This window comes from Stigmatopora argus, chromosome 5, assembly GCF_051989625.1.
Source record: "Stigmatopora argus isolate UIUO_Sarg chromosome 5, RoL_Sarg_1.0, whole genome shotgun sequence".
NCBI lineage: Eukaryota > Metazoa > Chordata > Actinopteri > Syngnathiformes > Syngnathidae > Stigmatopora > Stigmatopora argus.
The window spans coordinates 7832054-7856665 of record NC_135391.1 but is presented as its reverse complement, the minus strand read 5'-3'; the positions used below and the strand labels follow the sequence as shown (position 1 = coordinate 7856665).

The 24612-nt window shown below is 39.8% G+C and overlaps 1 protein-coding gene across 4 annotated transcripts in view; it reads right to left on the bottom strand.

Annotated features, from left to right (window-relative positions):
• The window catches only part of ttc28 (tetratricopeptide repeat domain 28), a 143224-nt gene that overhangs the window by 51438 nt on the left and 67174 nt on the right, over window positions 1-24612 (bottom strand). For all 4 annotated transcript variants that reach the window (XM_077600153.1, XM_077600150.1, XM_077600151.1 and 1 more), the window contains one exon: window positions 1439-1586. In XM_077600153.1, coding sequence (XP_077456279.1) covers window positions 1439-1586 — 148 coding nt within the window. The remainder of the gene's footprint in view (window positions 1-1438; window positions 1587-24612) is intronic.

Sequence of the window (24612 nt, the reverse complement as noted above, 5' to 3'; positions counted from 1 at the left end):
TACTTCCAGGAAGTAAAGAATCAGCTCTTTCCGGACCAGATACAAAGAACTTAGATAAAATACAGTGGAGAATATAACTGTGTTTATAATGACTACAGCTATGAACCATCAAACGTTCAATTCATGTTCAATTACAACTTACTTGCAAGTCAAAGGAATAAACTCTGACTAATGCATTTATGATCAATTACTGAAGTCTGCAAGAAGCACATTTTGCACATTTTATTTTAGATATTTAAATAATATAGCAAAAGTAAACCTTTTTTCATGTAAAAATTGCGGAAGGTTTAATGGTTTTCTATTCCAGTTGATAAGTAACAGCCTGGGATTAATAAGGCAGACTTGGTGCCGCTCACAGCGGTCTACCTTTCACATATCAGTAGATGTTGGCCAACTAACGCTGGTTATCCTCCCTGTTTACAGGCCTAACATTGATTGCTGTCCCAGTGTGTCGACAGCTTCTCTCTGAGAGGATCACTGCTCTTAATCCTCCATCCTTGCACACATTTCTAAAACACACCTTGGATGAAGTCCTTAACTGGCTGTGGGGACTATGGTAAACAATTAAAAGATTAAAAGGCCCTAGAGGGGGGACTCATTTGTGTCTATGATTCTTCAATCTGCACTTGCACCCAAGCTATTTTCATGTTTTGCATCCAGTTATAACCATCGCATAAGTGGTTATTGTATTTTTTATTCGCTTTATTGTATACCTTCCTTCTGGGAATAAAAAAAATCAAAATCAATCAATGCCACTAATCCCTTGGTTGGATTTTGAATGGTTAAACAAGGGCACAGCAGCTGTTTACAGTAGAATTTAAAACAAGGGATGCTGATCTGCAGACATTCGATTCTACTGCAGTGGTCATCTGAAGCGAAATCATTGCCAGGTTTGTTGAGAGCCTCATTAGACCGCCTTGCGCTGATTACTCATGCACAGTTAGGTCAGTGCAGTCGGATGATAATGATGCATAAACAGAAAGCACACATTTTAGTCTCAATCTTAATTTGAGCATACTATTTATAAATCCACTCAGCTCTAGGGAAACTGCTTTGTCAGGGCCAAGTACACACAATGGCATTAGTGTTGGATGCTCATTAAGATAACAGGCTATCTGCGAGAGGGATCCGACTGACAATAAGATACGCTGAAGTTGCATGAGGCATCAGGCAGGAGAATGAGGGCGAGGGGGGTACATGACACCACCAGTCAGTCGTAAGCCGGCCTTCCCGCACAATGAGTAAATAGTGACAGGTAAAGTCGGCCAAACATTCTTATTGACTGACACAGCAGGAGGATAATCTTCAGACATTTAGGCACATGTGGGACAAAATCTATGGCGATGGCGAGACAGATTGACAGGTTCCTTCAGCGCACGGAGGTATCGACTGACGTATGCGCGTGTATATATAAACAGCATTCTAATAAGTTTCTTACCCCGTAGAGGAGATTTCATGGCGGCTTCCACCATTCCCACCAGAAGCTGAAGGCTCTTGGGGTCTTGGGCCAGCCCGGAGGCAAACGCGGCCAGAGCGTCGGCATGGCGACCAAGGTACTGAAGGGCAACACCCTGTCGGAAGTATGCCTGTTGACAAACAAACAAACAAAAATTAAAACTTTTCAGTCTTGTAAACATGTATTTTAACCAACACAATTATTTTTCAAATGTATCCAACAATGTATTCCCTGTGAATTAGATGAGTCAAAATTCAACATAATTGCAAGAGTTCCACCCAGGCGACCTGCCTTTTTGAGAGTAATTATTATTTTAGGTATATCAAAATTACCGTATTTTGCCGTTTAATATACCCCGGTATGCGCCATTTAATATACCCTTGCCGTTTAATATACCCTGGTATATTAAACGGCAACTCAGCTTTTTTGGCAAGATTTGTATGGTGTTCATGGGGGCATAATTATAGATACTTAAGTTCATTAAAATGCCAAGTCAGACTTTATTCAGCAGTAAGTAGTTTTAACCTGAGCAGTAAGTAGTTTTAGTCTGCAAAACATTGAATTGTACCTTCCCGTTTGTGTGCCATTTAATATACCCCTGCCGTTCAATATACCCGGGTATATTAAATGGGGGGTATATTAAAGGGGGGGGGTATATTAAATGGGGGGGGGTATATTAAATGGGGGGGGGGTATATTAAATGGGGGGTATATTAAACAGCAAAATACGGTAGTTGTTTTTTCCACTTAGTAGACTGGCACACACCCGTAGCGGTCCTAGAAAAAGAACTGTATATAAGAGAAAAAGGAGAATGCCACATGCCTCATAAATATTGCTTTGTTTTGAAAATTGGGATGAAGTGATAAGATTTGTTTTTTGGGGTTGTTTTTTCTTTTTCTTTTTTTTTTACTGCAGTAGTGTCAGTCAATATATGCGGCTGTTTGATTTGGTTCCTGAATCAGACAGAAATTGCATTTCTCATTGATTCACTGTTGACAGAATAATAATTCAGTAGCACATAAAATTCTTGGCGGTGTACATTTTTCTTGTGATAGTCAAAGCCTAGCTCATGATGGAAGAACTTCCCGTTGTTTTCATGACAATGGTATCGGATATGATTAAAAAATGAATGCAGTGTAATTAGTTTACTTTATGATCTTGTTCATCAAAATAATATGCCCGACTCCCACCTTTGCTTTGAAATATATCAGTTTTATGAGAAAACAGAGGCGTGACATTTTCACGGCATATTGCAACTGGATTTGCTGTTCATTTTGTGGAAAATAGTGCATCTTGAACATAAAGTATTGCTGACTTTTGAAGGATCGTGTTGCTTCAGTAACTTAACAGAAGAAACTAAAAAAATGCCCTTGGCCAAGTGAGTCGTTCGTTATCCGAGGTTCTGATCGAGTTTAGCAACAGTAGCACACAGAAACTGAACTCCATCCAGCTCTGTGTTTTCAAGCCAAACCACTAAATCCCACCAAAAGCCAGCACACTCTTGCTGTAAAAATGCTGTAAGTAAATAGTTACAACAGGCAAGCATGAAGAAGCTGAGGGATGGGCTGTCTACCTCGATCTAACAAGCTAACAATTCATTACGTTGCGAGCTCCAAACTGTCCTGTTCTGGGCGATTTTAAGATATCAGAGTCTGCGTTTGCCGACATTGGACTGGTCAGCCATGTGGGCATACTAATGAATGAATCCACTACAAAAGTGACACATGGGCTAATTTGCTATCAGAATCGGGAGTGCTTTCCATTCATCTTTACATGCCACTATGTTAAGAAGTTAGAAAGACGGAGATTGAAAGGGGCCAGAGGATTAACACAAATGAGACATGCCATTGAATTTATAGAGACCAGTAATTATTTTATTTTCAACCCGTTCACCTCCCTCATCTCCCGCTGCCCACTGACAACCAGTTTCTCCATGACTCTTGCCCTACTCCCCTGGTATTACAACTCCATTTAAAATGGCAAGACAATAACAACATGATTCAGAGCATTAATCTTTGTCCAAACACAATTATTATATGGTGGAAGCACCAGACAGAGTAGTCGTTCAATAATAATTGAATCTGGTTGCGGTGGAGTTTGGGCAGGACACACTGGTGAGAGCAGAGAGGCCAACAAATATTCCGCCCAGGGGAACAAAAGACATTTAAATGCACTTCTCTCTTTGATTAGATTTAGCCAACAATATGCGCTCTAAAAGGTATTTGCCTTTATTCTCTCAAGCGGTGTTTCTTGACTGAGAGGGGAAAAAAAGGATGTATAAAATGAGATTTGCTTCCCTCCAAAAAATGGCATCTTTTTCATTTACTGTGTATTCCATTACAGAAAGTTAAAGAGGATTCAGAATGACAAGAGTATATTAATATATTGCAAACACAAGCATACGAATGAATGCATAAGTGAAACAGCGCTGCAAATATGACAGAATCAATGTGCCGTGTAAAATGTGCTTTTTCTTTCATTAATCTCCCACTGCTTTCGCAGCATATCATGCAGTTGCACTCCCACGCGGGCACACATGCGCACACACACAATACACAGTAACTTCAACTTCCACATAATCCAACAAGTTAATTCAAGCAGCGTTTCCCATTAAACACAGATTGCTTTGAATTCCTTTTCATTATATACGTGAATACTAATCTAGGGATACTGATGAAAAGGGCAAAGTGAAAGCGTCACACACAAATGAAAGTCAAAAAAAGGTGATTTTGCACTGCAGAGGTCTTTCCTGGGGCTCCCACCCAAAATTATTTGATGAGCGACACTGTTTGTACTTAAAATGGTCCGAAAAACATCTGAAGCCGATGATACGTTGTTGAAAAAATGTTGAATAAATTTGCAATTAAAAAAACCACAAAAAACAACAATGCAAGGAACCAAGACTTGGATGTTGCAGTTTGTTATGCTTCACCTCGCTCTTTTGCTGCTTCCTCCACATTGTCCCCGTTCTGGCACACTTTGAATTTACCTCACAAGTGCCCTTCCAGTAAATGTTACAGCCATCTGGCAACTACTCTGGCTTCCTTAAGGGGAAAAACACCTAAATAGTAGAAAAGAACAAAACTGCAAAAAATACCAGCATCAGATTGGTCATGTTATTGCAATCAGGGATATAAAAGAAAATGGGGGAAATCCATATATTAGCCTTGCACAACCTTCTTTTAAATTCATGCTTAACAGGATCTTTTCTATAAACACAGCAGCTTGGAGGTGTTTGTACGGCGATTATCGTAGCGAGCTCTTGGCCAGACGCAAAAGCGGCGGCATAGCTCGAGAAAGCTTTGCCCTTTGAACAGTGCGATTCAGGTCCTCCAGTCAAAAACAATCTCCCTAAAGTGGATGCAAATTTAGCCAACTCTTCTCTGAGGGCTCAATCCCCATGGATTATATGGGCCCCCTAAAATGTCAAGCATATGTTGTGCATTTTGTTCAGTTTAACATCCACAATATAAACCTCTTGATAATGCAGGAAATCTACATGCTGAAAGGTAAACTGTCCTCCCTGCCGTGATTTGCATCTACGTGTGGATCTAAGTTTGTCATGTCACCTATGGGTAAAATTCATGAATGCCAATGTGCATGTGTTCATGAGTGAGAGAGAAAGAGAGAGAGAAAGGATAAAGGCTTTTCTTACTTCCCAAGTCTTTTAATATTTTATGAATGCTTGTTTGATGTACTTTTAAATATTCATGTCTTTATGCTTAGGAGGAAGAGAAAAATGATGCAAAAAGAAAAGTAATTCACTGAGCTACACATTGTGGGGTGGGTACCCATCATACTTTGTGCATATCTACTCGGGAGAAAAAAAAGAATGCAGTCAAATATGCTATCATTCTATTTTACAACGCACAATTAAGCATGGATAAGGTTTCTTTGGTGACAGAACTGTTGTTCACAATAAAAGCCACAGTTAGAGAAGCTAAACAAAAAGATTAAGTTTAGGAGCTTTGTGCAAGACAAGCTGTTAGAGCAGTGGTTCTTAACCAGGGTTCGATCGAACCCTAGGGGTTCGGTGAGTCGGTCTCGGGGGTTCGGTGGAGGCTCTGCTGCAGAGGTCAAGGCACATCGATTCATCATGTCTATTCACGATTACATGCCCCGCTTGACCATCACTGGCTGCAAATGATCATGTGACTTTGCTTTGCCAATTAGTGCTGCGAGGAATTTATATAGTATCTTGAATTTGAAAAAAAATCATATTTTATTTTACACTAAAGTAGGGTTCGATATATACACACGTGTATACACACACACACACACTACATTAATGTGTAGCGTTTGAGGGCTCAATTACAACACAATAAAATGGCAAAAATCCACTCAGCTGCAATCAGCATTCCACATAATGCTGAAATCGTGGATATATGATCTACACAAATGATTCCACTGACTAAAGAAATTCCTTTCTTGACTCCAGAGTGAGCAAGAAAAGCCCACAATGATTTTACTGATGCACCTTAGCTGCCCAACACACATCTGTCCAATACACATTTAAGGTAAAACACTGAACTGATGCTGTACACAAAATGTCAACTGCTTCATTTAATAACAATTAAAAACATTTGGCCATGACAAATTAGCTCGAAAGTAACTGTGATTGCTGCTTTGAGCCTCCTGCTATTCAACTTGACCGAATGAAAGCCACAATTGAGCCAGCTAGGTCACACTTAAATCCAGGTCTGCAGCCAAATCGGAGCCTTTGTATTCGCCTTGCTGCAAGTACTGATCTCTTTCCCAAAAGAGTATAGGTCTGTGGTCAGACTTAGGAAGCCCCTTTTTTTCTGAGCCAAAACTGAAACTTTCATCGCTGTGCTCTAATGGTGCATATGCGAGCCAACATATAAATCCCCAGGCACCATGCAGATATACTTTCGAAAGAATGTGACCAGCATAAGGATTTTTATGGGCGCACTTTAAATCGACGGTTAAAGGAATCTGGGTCAATATTTTGGCTCAGGTTTTGAGTTACCTGGGCCAATTTTTCAGAATCAGATAATAAGTGTTTGGAATAAAAATAATGACAAAATGTAGGGGGAATTAAAAAAACAAACTGTGCCCTATACACTGTCATCTGGGGATGTCTGAGACAAAATGGATTTTATGTTCCAACATTAAGGTGCATGTAAAACACTTATGCACATCAAATTGAGGCACCTTACAATCTGTAGGTAGACACCATAAAATATTTATGATCCACTGATGTATTCTTCCTCCCAGAGGGAGTTGTCCAGGCTGTTGATTGCAGTTCCATTCATGGCCCTTAATGAGCCCATTAGATTCAACGGCTTTAATGGGGGCAAATTAAACCGATCATTCTTTGTGGAGCTGGCAATTAAAGGGTAAATGTTTCATTATCCAGTGAAGAGGTGACAAAAAGAGTCAGGAAGAAGCCAAGATTCCTACAAGAGATTTGAGTCCCAGAGACATATACGTGCATTCTCAAGGCGGACAGACATCGATTATCGAGCTCTCATCAAACTGGCAGTTGGTGCAGGACTTCAGATTGGAAAAGGTCACACTTACACATGTGAAGTCTGGGCTCATCATTCTGTATTCACTGTGCCTCTACCAGGTGGCTCCCGGGACAGTTCTCCAAAAACAATTACCAAATAACAAACATTTGCAGAAGGTCAGGGATGGGATTGCGAAGGTGTCACTTAATGCAAGTGCATTTAGACAAGTCAATGTGAAAAAGAGGGTAAAAAAAATTACATTACTCTTTTATCACAGATGAAACATCCCAATAGCAACATGGTGTGCGGTCATTCAGTAACACAAGGTCACAATCTATAGTTTGGTCGAACATTTTCAATTATATTTTCGCCACCATAACAGAGGATTATGCAGAGGGAATACACGAATAGAAAAAAGAGATGAAGGACAGAACATTAGTTCTAACATTAATTTCAAAGTTAAAAACAAAAAAAAACTTCACATTGCTGATTTATAGCTTGATTGGTCAGACAAATGGCAATATCATACTTGCATTCTTATTAACATCTTAAGAGTTTGGGGTCTGAGACTTAGGGGTCAAAGAGCTAAACAGATTTCCACGGCCCTTTTAAATTGTTCTCTGGTTACGCTCAGCTTGAGCTCTATCCACCAACCCCACAGCTACACGGGCTGGTTATCAGCTAGAGTGGGCATTATTTAAGCAAAAGAGCTTTAATCAGTCAGAGCCAGCTGGTGACCCTGAAAAAGAATAAACTTTAGGCTGCAGCAGAGCTTTCAATCTCAATGAGATTAAAGCGAGAGTTGAAATATTTCATAGAAATTCACAAACGTTTTCCAGGAGTAAAATAAGAAAAAATCAAAAAATAAAAAGATTTACAGCCATCCAAAATCCACCCTTGACCATAAGCATCACTATTTCATTTATCTTCAATGTGACGACAGAAAAAGCTGCTTGGGCCTCACACAATACTCTCCTGGCTTCAAGCAACACATCTTCCATCTTCATTAGCACTGCCTTAATTAGCCTTCCTGGTCAACTTGAGCATGTCTAAAAAATACCCTCTTCTGCGTAAACACTCGATGGAAACACATGATCTCAACATGTAAACTCTTGAACCATTAGGCATTGAGATTGATAGTCATGCCTTACTGACCCCCATTCCCTACATTCTCTAAAAGCGGGACACTAAATAACCATCAGAAAATTCTGAAAGATTATAAATGCCTGCATTCCAATATACAGTATACAATTAATATCGTAAAGTGCTGTTGCTGTGGGTCAAATTGAGAGGATGAGGTCTGAAGGAAGAAGGAAAAGGTGAATCTAAGACCAAAACTCAGCTCATGATGGTGACACGCCTCTTGTTATTGGATCCTCATCGAGGACTGTACTTGTATTCTGCCACCAAGATTATTTGACTTATTTATTAAGACCCAATTCGCATTCTTATCTCCCAGTACCAGCAGCCATCCTTTTACTGAGGTTGGAGCACCACACCTTGTATATGCTTGTGAATACTGACACCTCCCAAGACAGGGCAGGATAAATGCCCTTTAATACACAACAAACGCAATGGGGGTTAATATTTCGCAAATTCCCTCACCAACTGACTGCTATATGAAGTCAATGCTGCACCAGTTTAAGTGTGCAATGAATCCAACGCAGACAGGCGCTTCTACTTATCATATATATGACACGCTCCGGTACTTTGGCCCGCAAGGGAAATATCTAAACCAGAAGCAAAAAGTACAATAATTGCAGAGTAGTGTTGAATTTCCTTATTAATGATACCAGTACTGAAAGCCTCTCGAACCCTGGCGAGAATTATTGGTCACTTGGGTCCTTTGCTGAGCTCTACAGGAGTGCATACTTTAGCGTTTTAACGTTGCACACTTTAGTGACCAGCGGTGATATAAGTTTCAGCAACAAGTATCATTTTCGATTGTAATCATGATCATCAAGTCAAGTAAGAAAGTTAATTGGTAGAGATCTACAGTGGGGAGTTGCTGGCCACTGATAGCACCGACTGCTTGTTTAGCAGATCTGTACAGGCTCTGTGTTAGCTTATTAAAGAGCAAGTTCCCTCAGTGTTCTTTGGGCATCACCGTGCATCATTAATTCTATCCGCCTTCTAATGAAGTTAGCTGTAATATTTTGGCTTTGATATCGAGCTGCACACTTGTGGCTTGAGTCAATGACTTGTCGAGTCATAACAGGGAGTTAATGTCCACTTACCGTCCAGTGAATGTTAATGATTGTAAAACAATAGCTATCATGATACATAAAACAGCAACACATTATACAGTTGTTGTCAGTAATCACCAAGTTGGTGTATTTTTATATCTGACATCACTTTTTTCTCTCTCTTCTTGAGACAGAACAACATTATGACTGTCTTGACTAGAAGATGTCATAAGAAGAAGCAGGATGGCAGGAAGAATAACATCTCAACACAAAACCCAGGAGGGCAGGGGCACAAGTGTAGAAAATTGAGACTCTAGCTTGGTTGGGACAAGAGAGAAGTGAAAGCGACTCTCATTTAATACTACACAAAATCTGACAATTGCTAGTGATGGGTTTATTCTTGGATGCGGGCAAGGATGATCCAGATAAGCAAGACTGTTTGCTTTGTTAAAAGTAATTAATCACAGGGGCCACAGAGGAACGGTGCCGTTGAGAGAGACAAAGCTAAACTGTACAGTCTGTGTGGATAAGCATGCGAATTAAAGTACTGACATAAGGCAAAGAGTTCTGCTCTCATCTTGACTGATATACACATTTCATGTTCACACATTGACAAAGGGGGGAAAGAACACTGCAGACATGTCATGAAAATGAATGTGTCATAACCATTCATGGCAGGTGTCATGTCATGATTATGACAATTTTAGGACAGTGCTAAGATAAGCATTCTGATAGTGTAACCAATTCTTGTTGCCCCATTTCTGAAAATGTCTCTGAAAATGCGACATTCTGTATTTCGCAGAATTGACATGTCCCATTGGTGGGAACATACAGTACATACATATTTACGGAATGCCGCCAGCCTGTTTTCCCACCATGGCTTGGGAGCTATTTTCCTTCATTATCATTTCATCATGGTTCAGGAAGAAGATAAGCACAGCTTTGCTTGTAATAACCACCACAACTTAAATGTCTTGTTGACCCCATGTAGGTGGTTATAGCTGTTGGATGATGTGTCCAAGTGAAAATATATTATAAGTTCATCTGAAATAATTAAAAACTGCAAAATGAATGGCTGAATAATAGTTTTGGCTTTAATTTTTTTTTAAATTAACATCGAGTACGCAGTTTTACGTCAAATTTTAATTTACTGGCTGATTCGATAAATTCTTTGGTGTCCTCCAAAATCGTGTGACCTTCTGTATTTATATATTCCAGTTTTTAAAATCAGCTTTTTAACTTAATGAAGCGAATGGACATGGTAACTAGTACAGTGATAACAGTTCATGCACACAGCTGATTAATAACAGCGAACACACAAGGACACACATATAAGGGGACTCTAGAAATCCCATAGAAGCTGGGGTCTTAAGAGAATGTGCTGCATTGAGTTATGGGCAAATTGGATGTGAAACTATGAGCAAGGTTAAGAAAAAATAAAAAAAAATGCCAAAGACAAGGGTGGGGAATAAGAATAGTATGGATATTCTGAGGTGTCGCATTTCTCTCCCTAAGCAAGAGAGTTAGCAAGGCGGCAGCTGCAGTAGAAAGATGGTCCTGCTTAGAGAAAGCTTTCATTGAAGTGGCGACTGAGCAGCCGCAGGCACTGACACTAATAGCAACAGAAGCTGAGGACCACTCCATGTCAGGGAATGCACCAAAAAGAATACTAAACCCTTATTTGGTGCTAATGGTTACTCTGGGCAAGGAGAGGGAAAATATTTTGCAAATGGTCATGGACAAAATGTGCCAATGGTCCTTACAGAGAAACTATTCTTCATGTTGAGTTGTAAACAGCATGTTGGTGTTTCCATGTTGTCATTTTTCTTTTGTCTTTTATTTAATCGTTATCAAATGGCATCTACATTTTAGTGAAATTATTGCCTATATACCAAAAGTGACAACTGTCCTCTTTACTGACCGAGAATGTGATCCTATTAAATTATCAGGTCATTAGCATCTTTCTTCATTTTGAGGGAGGAGAAACAAACTAACGTCAATTTGATCAACTAAAAATAGGTGAATGAAATGTCGAGAGAAGAAAATAACTAATCTCTTTGTTGTAGGAGGCGACTTTTATGCCTTTAACTTGTCAAAGGATGAAACATGCATACATACACCTGATGTACTTTTGCATTCAAGTGCTCAGATTTGAAGTTAACAGAATAATGCAAGAAGGGAAAATGTCCCTTTTTCAGCATATAACTAACTGAGAATAAAAATGTACTTACTTAAGGGTTGGATTAATGCACACAGAAAGAAGGAAATTCTACCCTATAGCAGATGCTGATTTTAGAATCTATGTCAAACAGAAATAAACTATCACCATGACATTCTGTAAATTGAGACACATTGGCTCTCTATATGAATGCTGTATAATTTACAGAAACTTCAAAGTACAAATCAGTAGATGCACATGGTGTTAAGACAGAATACCACTAACTACATAAGAGGTTTATGTATTGAAGGCTTGTGAAAATACCATATTGCAGGGCTCTCCTTTGAGGCTGTCCATGGAGTGATGACCCCCATCAATATAGACAACCCCACCAGCATCATTCACTGAGCCAATTGCCCTGAGGTGCCCACGCAAAACCCCCCCACACACGCACACAGGCAAGCGTAGGGCGGTTCACTCTCGTACCTTATCATTACTGAGAATCTATTACACAACAACAATACAGCCGATGGAGAACATTAAATCATGCTTACTATTATAATTACAAAATATGAGCATAAGATAGCTCGATCGCATGTAACATTTGTCTACCTGTAGCCTCAAGTGCATCTTGATCTTCGTCTCCAAACTAAGGTCAAGGTTGTATATTTTTCATCATATTCATCATTCCTCTGTGCTCAAGTAGCTCTATATGCTGAATATATCCCAACTAGTCCCCCAATAGTATTCTGCCTGCATCATTTATCACATTGCGGCACTATGATAGCATCCTGCACTCAGCCTAAACTTCTCGAGCTGATTTAATACACAAACTTTCTCATAGCAACCAGTGGTGGCTTATTACGCTAGCCTCTTTTTCAAGTGTTTTCCTCTCTTGGGTGAGGGGTGGGGAAAAACCCTTCACAAGCTACTACTCTTCATTCAATGCTACTGGATTAAGAATCCTATTTTAAAATAGTTTCAGTTGTTCTTCCCCCCCTGAGTTTGCAGATGAAGAAAGCTTTGGAGAATATAGAGAGAATTTCATTCAACCTGAAGTGCCTCATGTATCCCAAAGGGAGTTTATTTGCCTCTGTCAGGGTCCTGAAAGCTAAACAAGCCCAAAGGAAAAGGCCAAAGAGCCACTCATCTACTGTGCAAACATAGTTAATGGCACCCCATTGTTGAGGTTTTTATGAAGATAGCAAGACTGAGTCAAGCCCTCTCTGACAGTGTTTTGTTGGAGGGAAGAAACAAAGTTGTGTTAAAATGACTCCCTAATGCTGCAAACGTACTTATCCTAGATTTTACTTGAAAGCAAAGTCTGCAGATTAAACCCCCACCCCTAAAATACAATCGTCACGTACATGAAGAAATCTCTTACCACACTTAATGCATGTCAAGAGGCAAAAAATAGTCCTTAAGTATGTCTGATTCTTTGATTAGAGTGTATCTAAGCAAGCAATGATGACAGCAATAAATCTAGCAAAGATATTTACAATATAAGTGGTGTGAATGTCTGATGTGTGGGTAGGGCAGCATACGTAAGGTGTCATCCTCTCGTCTTATTAAGGCCGTTGCCTGGGGAGACGACAGTCATTACCCACCCAGCACATCACAACACCTTTTGGACTTTAGGCCCCATTCAATGGGCTGTTCCAAATGTCATCCACCTTAAATGGCAATTAAAAACTCATTCTTCTTTAGTTGATGATTTAATTGGCTTCGTACTCTAAAACTAAAAGATGCCAAGTACTGTCACAATCCACTTACAATGTTATATTTCCATAAAGAATAATTGATTAGATATCAATTATAAATAAAATATGCGAGTGCCAACGTGTTAATAATCAAATTGAAACTATATCACCTTAATGATTTGATTTGGTGATTCTTAATGATCCCTTTGTGCTTTTTGCTTTGTTGTTCTGCGGCCTTTGCGACTGTACTGTCTAACTTTTAACTATGCCTTTTCTTGCTACTGTCAAAATGAAATTTCCCTAATACGGGAAGTTATCCAATCCAATCCAATCCAATCCAAATCCTTTAACATGAAATTTCGGCTTCAAAGGCAGTGAGTAAAGACTTATGGAAATGTACCATAGAAAGCATTATTAAAAAAGTCCAACAAAACAGGTGATCCCACCAACTTTGCACCCATGCAACAATTGCTTGCACAAAACAAAATTTTCAAGTCACACAAGCCAAAACCAATGACGACAAGGCTAACATCACTTTAATGTCAAGGTCGAAATGTATTAAACAAAACCAGGGCAAATTCTCCACTGTCTGTCGACTATTCACCTTTGCAAAGCCCAATTAATAAACCACTATCTATGTATTCATGTCACAATGGCAGCTGCCATGTCCTCTGAAACCGGCCCCCCTCCACACCCCTGCCCTTCTCCGTCTACCGAGAGATGACTACAACGGGTGCTCAGTGTTTATGTCACCTCTTAATTGCATTTCCTTCCCACATGGTCGAGGTATGCCTTTGTAAAGACACCTCAAGGAAGAAAAAGAAGGTCAGGCTGCCAATTTGGAGCTGGCAGTTTAGAGTCGTTTCGCTTGAGAAGAGAACGAAGACCCGTTTCTCATCTATGGAACCAACTGAAAACAAAAGAGATAAGTGAAAGGAGAAGACAATGAGGAAGACAAATCTCCCTCCCCTCTATCTGTCTTGAGACAACATAAATGGAGAGAATTTAGAAGAATAATTATATGTACCACCAATTTTTCCTCATCTAATGCCCATTTAAAATGGTGCCGTTGACTTTCCATAATGAATTATACTTGTTTCATTTGAAAAAAACAAAGTTAGTCATGAAAATATACCAAGCCATATGTCACAATGCAATTACATCTATTGTAGTCTGCATAATTTAAATAAAATGCTCCAGGATGGAAAAACTGAGTGGTTATGAAAATAAGGCTGGCTGAATTGATATGGAACTCTTTTCAATTCAATTCTTGAGAAAAAGCATTGAAAGGGAGAAAACAGTTCATCAAACAGGCATCAAAGAAGATACCCTGATGCCACGTAATGTCTGCTTCAGATTCTATGAACAAATATGTAATAAAATTTAAGACTAAACTGAAATAAATGTAGAAAAACAGGTAAAGCAGGAATGATAGACAAAAAAGTACCACTGGTACGCTTATGCATCCTCAATAACAGCTAGTTTTTAAACAAATTCAAGAAATATGCACCCTAGTTGTTACCATTTTGTCTGCTTGACCTGAACAGATAGAAAAGAGCCCATGAACTCGAGACTTTTCATCCTTTTCCACTTCTGAATAATTTCCATTAGGCCATGTTGGAGTGCGGGAGGTGAGGCAGAGGGGAGGCCAGAAACAGAATGAAGGGATAAGGAGGCAAAGGGAGGGTAGTGGCAGCTGGCTCGGGAATGCACACATGAAGGAGGCATGAGATCAGGCCAATCTTTCACCGCTGCACTCGGTTTGAGCCTTGCTCTGAATATGCTGTGCCTCACAAAATTAAACAAAAAAGAAAACTTCCTTGGGAAAAATTTGGGTCCAAAGACTGCGTACAAAGGAAAAAATAACCTCATTTCTGACCTCTCAAGGGGGCCTGACTTGGACAAGGACCAGGGCTATTTTAAAAAGCAGGCAGTATAATCTTTGTCGATCCCCTTATTTACATTCCAGTGTGTCTGGGTCAAAGTCAGTCTCTCTCTCTTTGGCTGCCTGTCGGTCAAAATGCAGAGTGTCACAACACTCAGTCGGGAGGACATGGCAGGATCGGTCAAGAGTTCTTCATGGGTCAACAGCTGGGTCGCTCCCAAGGAGACGCACGCTGCTGTTTATGGAAAATAATATAGCGCCAGTCAACCATGAAGGTCTGGCTGTACTAATGAATTATATTTATCACAGTATGTATAGCTGCATTAAACAAGGTTGAGCTGGCAAGTTAATTGCAAATTGATACGATCTTGTTTTGTGAGGCAGAGAATAAGTGGCGGTCAGACGAAGGGGGTAGAAAGGTTTCGCACCCATCAATCCAGTGTTCTCACACACACAGGCGTACACAGGCACATATGTTCCATGCAGTTTCTGTCATAGCCTCTGCCCTCCAATCTTGACCTTACATTTATTTACCTAATCTACAAACTCAAATGTTAGTGGTTTCCAGCATCTCGGGCAATTATAGCTATACATTAATCACAGCTTAGAGAAAAATCCTACTTGGGTGATACTGGAATATTCAATCTGTTGGTAGCAGATGTGAGTATGGCTTTTCTAAGCGTGATGTTCTCAAAGAGCTGAACGCAAAAAAAACACCCTCGCATAAACCGGCACACTTCAAAAGAAACCTGAGTCTTGGCCATCCAGGCGGAAGTGGCCGGATAGTCTCTAGGTAGGCCCTGAGGGACCCCGAAGCTAAGCCGCACCGCCTCATGTTTTCCAGTTCTCCCCAATTGGAAAAACATGAAAATAAAAATTAATTTTGAGGAAATAAAATGGTCCACTGAGAGGAAAAAGTACACAGCAGTAAAACGGCAAGAGATCATTAAGCCTCAAATGACCTAGTACAGACTGTCGACAAATCTGAAAATTAGTAGCATCAAACGAATGAACATCTTCCCTTACTTTGCTGCTTTATGGACTCATTCCTCCCGTGCAGCATTTCCACCCTTCTTGAAGAGGAGCAAGCTTTCAAAACCGATTCATTTTGATGATGCTGACTGTCTCCAAGGAGCAATTAGAACTGCCCTGTCAAACACCGCATGACTCCAAAGTACCAGTTCACTGCCTGAGAGGCCCTCATGTACCCCCATGAAAGCCTTATTTCCAGCCGGGAGCGTCTTCCAACATTTGAACTCCAATGTACAATACCAAAAAACACACACAAGGTCATTCATGAAAATTGCATAAAGTCAATAGTAGGCTCTACCTCAATCCCTGTACCTTTTCACCTCAGGTTCCAACCTCACAACACCTCAACACACTCTTTTTATAGACAACCTGTAGTCTACTTCCCCAGTCGGCCACACATATTGGAAAAAGATGAATGGTGGCTCCATTCCCTATGGCCACAATGCTTTTTTGGAAGCTCTTCACACCATCACCTCTGTGATTGTTTGGTGGTGTGCTCATAACATGGCCTTCAACATTAATTAATAAGCCCTGAGGTAAGAATAGAGCACATGGCTTGCTCGCAGCCCCCGCTCTCTGTAGGTGATTGGTGATAAATGCCAAGCAGCACATCCTACACGCTTATCACCGGGTGGCAAACGCTGAGACCTCTAACAACATTCAATTACACACACACACACAGGACTCAAATGTTATCATTAGCTGAGTATGATTGAATACCATCTGAATCAAATTGACTCGGTTTGGGCATAGATCTTGACCTAAACGGCTAGAAGGCTACATTTAGTTTATTTAATTTCATTTTGCTGCATCAATGAGTGTAGTTGTGATGAAGACAGGTCCTGCATAGTAGGCAACGGCAAATGAAACGACATACTGTGAGCTGGTGCTGGTACAATCACGCAATCTAAACAGACAACGAGTACTAGTTTGTAATTTATTTTTTCTGAACTGTTGGACAATGAGGTCATCCAGATAAAAAGCACTTTAGATGAAAAGTTACGGCCTGAGACAATTGCGCAGTATTTTATTGTGGCTAAAAAAGCCTTGTTACGTATGTACTCCATGCAATATTTGTATTGTATATGCATAAAATCAACAATAAACTATGATTGAAGCTCTATTGGCTTATGTACACTGAAATGAATGTAATATCTTTACTCTTTGAGTTATTGGCTCCTCTAAACCATTTTAATACTACTAAATGTGACACCATTCTGACAGAGCATTTATGCGAGCCGACCCTCAAATCTTCCTTGGTGTTTTTTTATACCCATCAAACGCTTTAAAATTGTTGATATGATGGGAGTTTAATTGAATGAGTCATACAAAAATGGTGAAGCCTGAGCCAAGCAGTATGCTGCCAAAAACACGGAGCATCTTTTACCACCCTGAAGTGCGCATGTGTCTGCTTTGGGGGATTATCAGTAAATACGCAGGGCAGTTGAAGATTTATAACGAGTACTTGAGGGTGCAAATATAGCCCCTGAGTGGTGGGTTTCAATCAGATGGAGCAGTTTGCAAGCCCAGCACATTCTTCAACTCCTGCTCTGCATAGCGCTGTCTAGGCTATGTCCTCCTGCTGTATTAGCGTGATGTATGACCCAAACACAACGTTACGCCACACCACACACCCACCGATAACCACACTTCTCTGTATACCCTCTGCAGCTTTTTCATTCCACCTGTCACACAGTTATTCATCTCTCCTGCTCTGAGCTCCTCCCCCCTCACACTTGTTTTATCTCCTCAGCCACCCCTGCCTTATTGTATCCATCGCCTCACTTTGTCTTAACCGGTATTACTGTGTGTTTTCCTCACACCAGCAAGCCAAAGACATTCTTTTGTTTCTGCTATATGTCAGCCAGGACTGCAACCAGCACAATAAAAATGTGGAGAATAGAAAATTCTGTCAAAATCCAAGCAGTCCACTCAGGATGGCATGGCACTTCTAAAAAAAGGTAGAATCGTTGGTGTGAGAATTAAAATCTACTAATGTGACAACTAGGTTATAGAAAGAAACTGTGATTTTGAATAGCATGTGATTTTAATGTATATAGTTTAAGCCTGCTGAGAAAAGAGCCAAAGGTTAAATGCAATCTAAAAAAATGGGGGTAGGGTTGTCATTTTGTGAGCATGTTCCTGTTATTTTGACATAATTGCATCTTATTACTATTTATAGAAGACCAAGAGGTCTTGCTGCTGTTGCAACTGGATGTAAAAGAGGGAAATAAAAGGGTTTCATTCAAATTCCCACTGGCGCCTGCTTCCTTAATTATCTATGAAAGGTGCCTACAGAAATGCTTAATTGGGTAGCTGCATGTGTGATATTGCCCTCCCTTACTCTTGTCTTGGCGTTATGTTTATTTTCAAAGATGAGGTGATGAATGTTTTTATATTTATGTTGTTTGGGGGAAAACAGACATGTAGACTTGCACTTAATGGCGTATATGTGTGATCTGGGACTTGATGTGAATGATTTATGTTCATATTTAGAAATTCTCTCTCATGAGAATGTTTACTGGAGGGATCGCTTCTTAAAATCTCATTTGAAGAAAGCAGGTTTTCCTTTGAGTCTTTGATTTTGTGTTTTTCGTTGAAGTGTCAGTGCAGACCCGAATGTGTCTCCCGTGTGTCCTTACACTTGTCACATCGCAAACACCTTTTTTTTGTTCTTAAAAACATATCTCAGCTATCAGTGTCACACTCTTAACCACATTGCAGAAGTGATTCAATCAGATGACCTGTGGGCAAATATAATATGAACGCATCGCAGCCTTATTAACAGAGTGTGGCGGTTGAGCCACACCTGAGTGCGCGGAAAATGGGCCAAACTGAGTTTAATGTTGTGAGGAGTTGAAAGAGTGGGAAAGGGAAGGTGGGGTGCAGCATTTAGATGCGGTAACTAAATTTGATTAATCTATAAACTGATTTAGTGCCTATGATAATATGCTGGCAACACAGCCACAAAGACACTGCTATGATTATACCAGTCATGATTCATTGGTATCAGGTTCAACATGAGGCTCAGAGAAGAAAAGACTACGATAGAGAAATGTTAGGATTTGCAAAACGGTATGAGGAAAATTCAAAATTCATAAATTGATTATGAACTGCACACATTGAGTGCATTAAAGTGTTCCTTTTTGTTCGGCTTTAAATAAAACCGTTGAGCCCAAAACATTCAAGTTGTGAACAAATCAATACAGCAAACAACCCCCCCAAAAACACCATGTGTATGGTTTAGTTTTCAGATGGAGAAGAAAATATGATTTCTTCTGTGACAGCTAAACATAAGTGCCAGAAAAGGGATTGAACAAAAACCACCATCTGATCTGAAAAGAGAAGAGGAAACAGCTTCCTGGCTTGTTGACCACGGATGGATCACCAGGTTGGTATTTCTTGAATGTTCAAGCTGAGAATTGGGACGCTCAATGGATTCGAAAATTACGCACTCAAAGCATATGGCTGTGCATGTCTCTGAAGTGCTAGAATAAGAGCACAATTTATGCCTCTGTTTACAAACACAAGCACTTTGTTTTATCTCCCACAGAGGTCAGTTTGAATTGCACGTTAGGCTAAAAACACCAGGAGCAGAAGCAGTTTCCTACAGTTATCAAAGAGAATTTTACAGTTTCTATTTATGCACTTGCATAATATTCACGGTTCAGTGTACATCGAAAACTGATGGTGGAGAACATCACAAGAAAGAACAATGCCTCACAAAATGGTTACATGCGTCACTTCAGTAGCAAGGCAATTATTGACACACCAACAAGTTTAAAATCTAACTATGGATACATGCTAACAAAAAAGTCATATTTAGACAAAGGAACATGGGAATACACCTAGTTATATGATAAAGACAGACCATGCAGACACCAGTTCCAACTTTTTAAACTTACTTAACCAGACAAAACTTGAAGGCAAATCATTCGCTAAACTAGCTATAAAGCTCAATCAATATATCAGTTAACTTTCCTTCTTATTTCTTCTCATTTTATATGAGACAGCCCAAAATGTCAGAAAAAAACTACTAAGAAACCCTGAGTGCCAAATGGTACTGGGAATCGTCTAAATTATTGGATGAAATACTCTGACACATTAAAGCATGGATCCAATCTATTTCTAGCCATTTAGATTCGGCAGAAATGTTTACGTATAAAATATGTAGGATGTTACAAGGAGATATGCTGCTCCATACCCCACCCAGTTTGATCACCATAAATACATGAGTCAAATTATGCCACTGATCTGCTATGACCGGATCGACAATATGTTATAACCTTGCACAGGAATGTCATAAAGTTGTGGCAATCCCATCTGCGCAAGACAAATGATACAGCATACGGCTGACATATGGAGACAGGAAAGCACTATACCTGAATGGTTACACCTACAAGCAATTTAGAACCCACATTCCCACTAACCGTCTTTTTTCTGGACCTTGGAGAGATGTCAAAGAAAAGAAAAAAACAAAGGGCGAACAAAGAAACAAACTCCCGTCATACCAATAAATCATCACATTTGTTATCAACAAAACTACCACTTTGCCACAATTTTCGATGACATCAGTGATTGTTTTCTGTCCGCACATAAAAAGACAGGCCACAATATTAAGTCCATTTGCACAATCAAGCAGTATGAAAATCGTAATTACGGTGGAACGTGGGTTTCCAGAACTTAATTTGTTCCAAATCTCTGTTAGCAAACTAAAATTTTTGAGGAGCTTAGCAAGATTTATCACAAATTGAAATGAAATATAATTAATAAATTCAAACCAAGATGCCAAGAGATGAGTGGAGAATGGGGGAGGCGCTTCTTCAGGACAACCCTTCAACCTCATGCACAACATAGTGTGGCTACATGAAATATGAACCAAAGTTTGTGAAACTAAAGCAACATCTGCTATAAACTCATGAAATCAGGTTTAACTCTATTTTGACTTAATCTTCAGCAAAATATCAATGACATTGAAATTGTGCAAAGTAATGCAATTGCTTTTCTTTTAGAATTAAAAAAAAAATGGCGGTTTATCTATATCGGGAGAATACAGATGAAGATGATGATGCTGCATTTTTAGGAAGTTAGGAAGTCAGTGGCCATGCTTTGCAAAGTGGGTGCTGCATGTGTGCAAGAATGATAAGCTCAGACCAGGGGAATCCTGAGAAGGCTACGAGGCATTTTGCGAGCAATCTAACCCAGAGGGCAGGCTTAGGCCGCGCCATGTAGTAAAGGACAATAAGCCTCAGCGGAGGAGGATCTCATACACAGCTGCTTCTCTCTAAATAACTTTAGACACGCTTCAGTCCGTTAAAACAGATTATTGCTGTTCATCCTCTTTCCACTCTGAATTTTTACACGTGCGAATTCGAGTCTTTGGCCTGATAATGAGAGTTTGCCACACCTCCTCCTTAGCTATCGGCAGCCCAGGCGCTCCAATGTCTGCCTTTATCAAAAAAAATAAAAAATCAATTTCCAAAGCTCTGAGATGAGAGTGTAATACTGAATATATTGTGTTTTCGCCTCTAATCTTGTCCCTCAACATGTCAAATTGTGCCGCCTTAGCCAAATTGTTCGCATGAGTGCACACACACGTACACAATCATTGTAGGAAACAGAGAGACACGAATGATGGAATTTGACAATAAGGTGAGGTGGTTATCACATCAGTAATCGAATGAATAAAGTGTTATTTCCACAAGGCTGATCTTCAAATCCTAAATAAAACAATCTATACCCAGTCCATTTTGTGGGTCTTTTGTTATTGCTCCTTAAACCTATTCATTCAGACCTGGATTACTTTTGTTTTTGGATAGAGTAATAACTGCGCCGAAGAGAAGAACTATTCTTAGCCCTTCGGTGTCTTGAGTCTGGTCTGCTACTTGCAATCATTTTTCCCATCAAGTTCCTTATCTCCCTTTTAAACACATCTACTTGCCCTTTTCGGCACTCGTGTGAAATGTTCCCTTCCTGTAATATGTGCAAGGTTTCATCTAACCTTGTCTCATGACCACCTGTCACAGCATTGGTGGCGGACTGACGCTAATGCATTTACCAGGTGGGGGGGTTCAGTCAAACTCTTAGGAAGTAACAGTGGAAGATGAACTAGGGTCAAGGGTTCCTCACAGGTGCATAGTAGAAGAATGGCGCGAAAGCAAATGTAAATGTGTGAAGTATGTCTATACTAGTGATTTATCTTTCTAATAAAAACCACTAGAGTGATTCTTTTGCTGGAAAAAAAAATAACAGTCAGGATTAAAAAGTTAGAGGATGCCATTTTCTGTCTCTTTGGTTAAGAATCCAGCGACCAACAGATAAAAAGTGAGGGACATAATAAAAGATGGAAAAAAAGAAAGGGAAAACAGTGGTCAGTGAGAAAGAGGAAAAACAGACCAGACCGAGTGGAAGAGCGTATCAGTGTTGGTGGAAAGAGAATTAGGAGATATAGAAGAGAGCGTGAAGTGGAAAGTGTGAGGGGGAGGAGTGAAATCTACGCTCAGCAGACTTTCTCAGGCTCAATTTCCAAGACAAGATTAGTTTGGAGTGATGGCTTGTAATGGCTACAATAAAAAAAAGAAATCTGTTTCGCCAATGGTCCCACCCAAATGTGTTTCTTCTTTGAAAGAATCTTTTCTTGAAACAGCAAACATTTTGTTGAAAGGGCCACTAAAAGTTATAGACCGCTACAAAAGCACTAAAAAAAGCTGTCCTTTAACTGCAAAGCACCCTCAGTAGTTTTAGCGGAGTTGCAATCCTTCCTTATTTCACTCTGCACAGCCTTGCGGTTGCTTTTACAGCAGATCAGCAAAAATCAAATACCTTTGGTTTGCAGTTTACAGCAAGACTTGGTTCATATTGATTTATATGAATCCTAATGAGACATAATGATCACAGCAGTCCAGACTTTCTGACCTTACCAAGACTAATTCGTTTTAGAAAACAATAACAACATTAGAAAAAGCAGGTGTCTTATGCAGCATGTATATCTATATAACTTCATAGTGTGTTCAAGTAAGTAGAAGATTAATCTATAAAACCAACAGTGGGTGTTTCTATAATTATCACATTTCAGCATGTGTGAATGGCATACAAAAAAAAAGGAAAATCAATAAGAAAAATGATTTAGACAAGGAAAACCACTACTGGATTTCTAATGTTTGAGATGCAGCCTACACTAGAGCCCTACATGTATTTAAAAATGATTAAACATCTACCTATGAATTTGGTCCGAACTCTTGATCTAAAAAGGACTAAAGCAATGATAAAGCCAGTGTTGTTTTTGTCTGAGCTGCAGCATTCCCTCACACAATGAACTTCAACTCCACATGAGGAAGTGGGCTCAAGGCAATTTCCTTTTTTGTCCAGAAAAGACTGTTTTGATTGGCAGGAGGCTCTATGATCTTTCCCCGTTGACCCCTGTCTAAATAGACTGTGCACAACTGTCCAGAGCTAGCTGTTACCAACAACTTCCACAAGGTATTGTTAAATCGTTGCTGAGTATTAACTAAGGACAATATTTGCCCAAAAAATGCCGTATGGTATTACAATAATGTTGTAAACGTTTGACCAATTCGGGCAGGATTGTCAATAAATTGGAAAACATCCATTTGAATGCCTATTCACGTCAGAATGAAAAACATGGGGTAAAAAATAAATAAAACACTCACAAAGGAAAGAAAAATATTTTTAGTGGGCAATGTGATGGTTGGCAGCAGCGCAAGCCTTGTCTAGCAAAATACTGCAACAACCCCCTGTGGAGAGCTTGAAATTGTGCTCCCAGGGCCACTGTGAAGGGGGAAACGGCTAGGAAAAAAGAATATTCAGGAAAAACAACTTTTTAATCAAGCATATTTAAGGTGGGATGGGTTCCTTAATACGATACCTAATAAATCACGCCCTTCATTATTTAGGTACTACACTACTCGTACAAAAAAATTAAGGAAACTGATTTCAGGCGAAAGTTCAGGATGAACCTAAGATCCACTGTAACCTTGACACATAAAATAATCAAAGTGATCATTGATTAGCAGTTTTCTATTTTTCACAGAACTCACTTTTCTAGAACTGGTTGATTTAGGGCCTGCCCAATGTTTTAAAGAACAGCACACGTGCAAAATTGATTGAAATTTCAAAATGACATAAAATCTAAAATTCATTAAAAATCAATAAAGCTTATTTTCCACCAGCGTGCAGACTCATGTCGTTGGAGACACCCCTGATAGCCATTAAATCCACTGTTACCGCTAACACACAAGATTTTAATCACCTTAGACAGGCTGGACTCCGGACCTGTCCTTACACCCCCATTAATTTCCAGACCGGCTGTCCCGGCTTGGCTCTTCCCTAGTGAGAAGCAACCTGGTGGCAGCTCTGCACACCAGAATGGTTCCGTCTGTGTTAGCACCCTGGTGGCTAATGCAAATACACTCCATCTGCTAATTCTAATCCATTCACCTACATATGGTGTATAAACACACAAGCCCAGTACACGCACGAGTGACCAGACACACCTACACATTCCCATTTGTGATTCAATCCAATAGAAAATACTGGAGACAGTTATGATTTATTGATAACATCAATATTGTTCAAGCATGTGCATTGTCTCATCTGATGATCAACAATGATAAAATTCATGCGGGCTTCTGCAGAATCTCTCCCCGTATTATTTTCCCACAGGGTAAAACATACACATCATGCTTTGCGATAACTGTATAC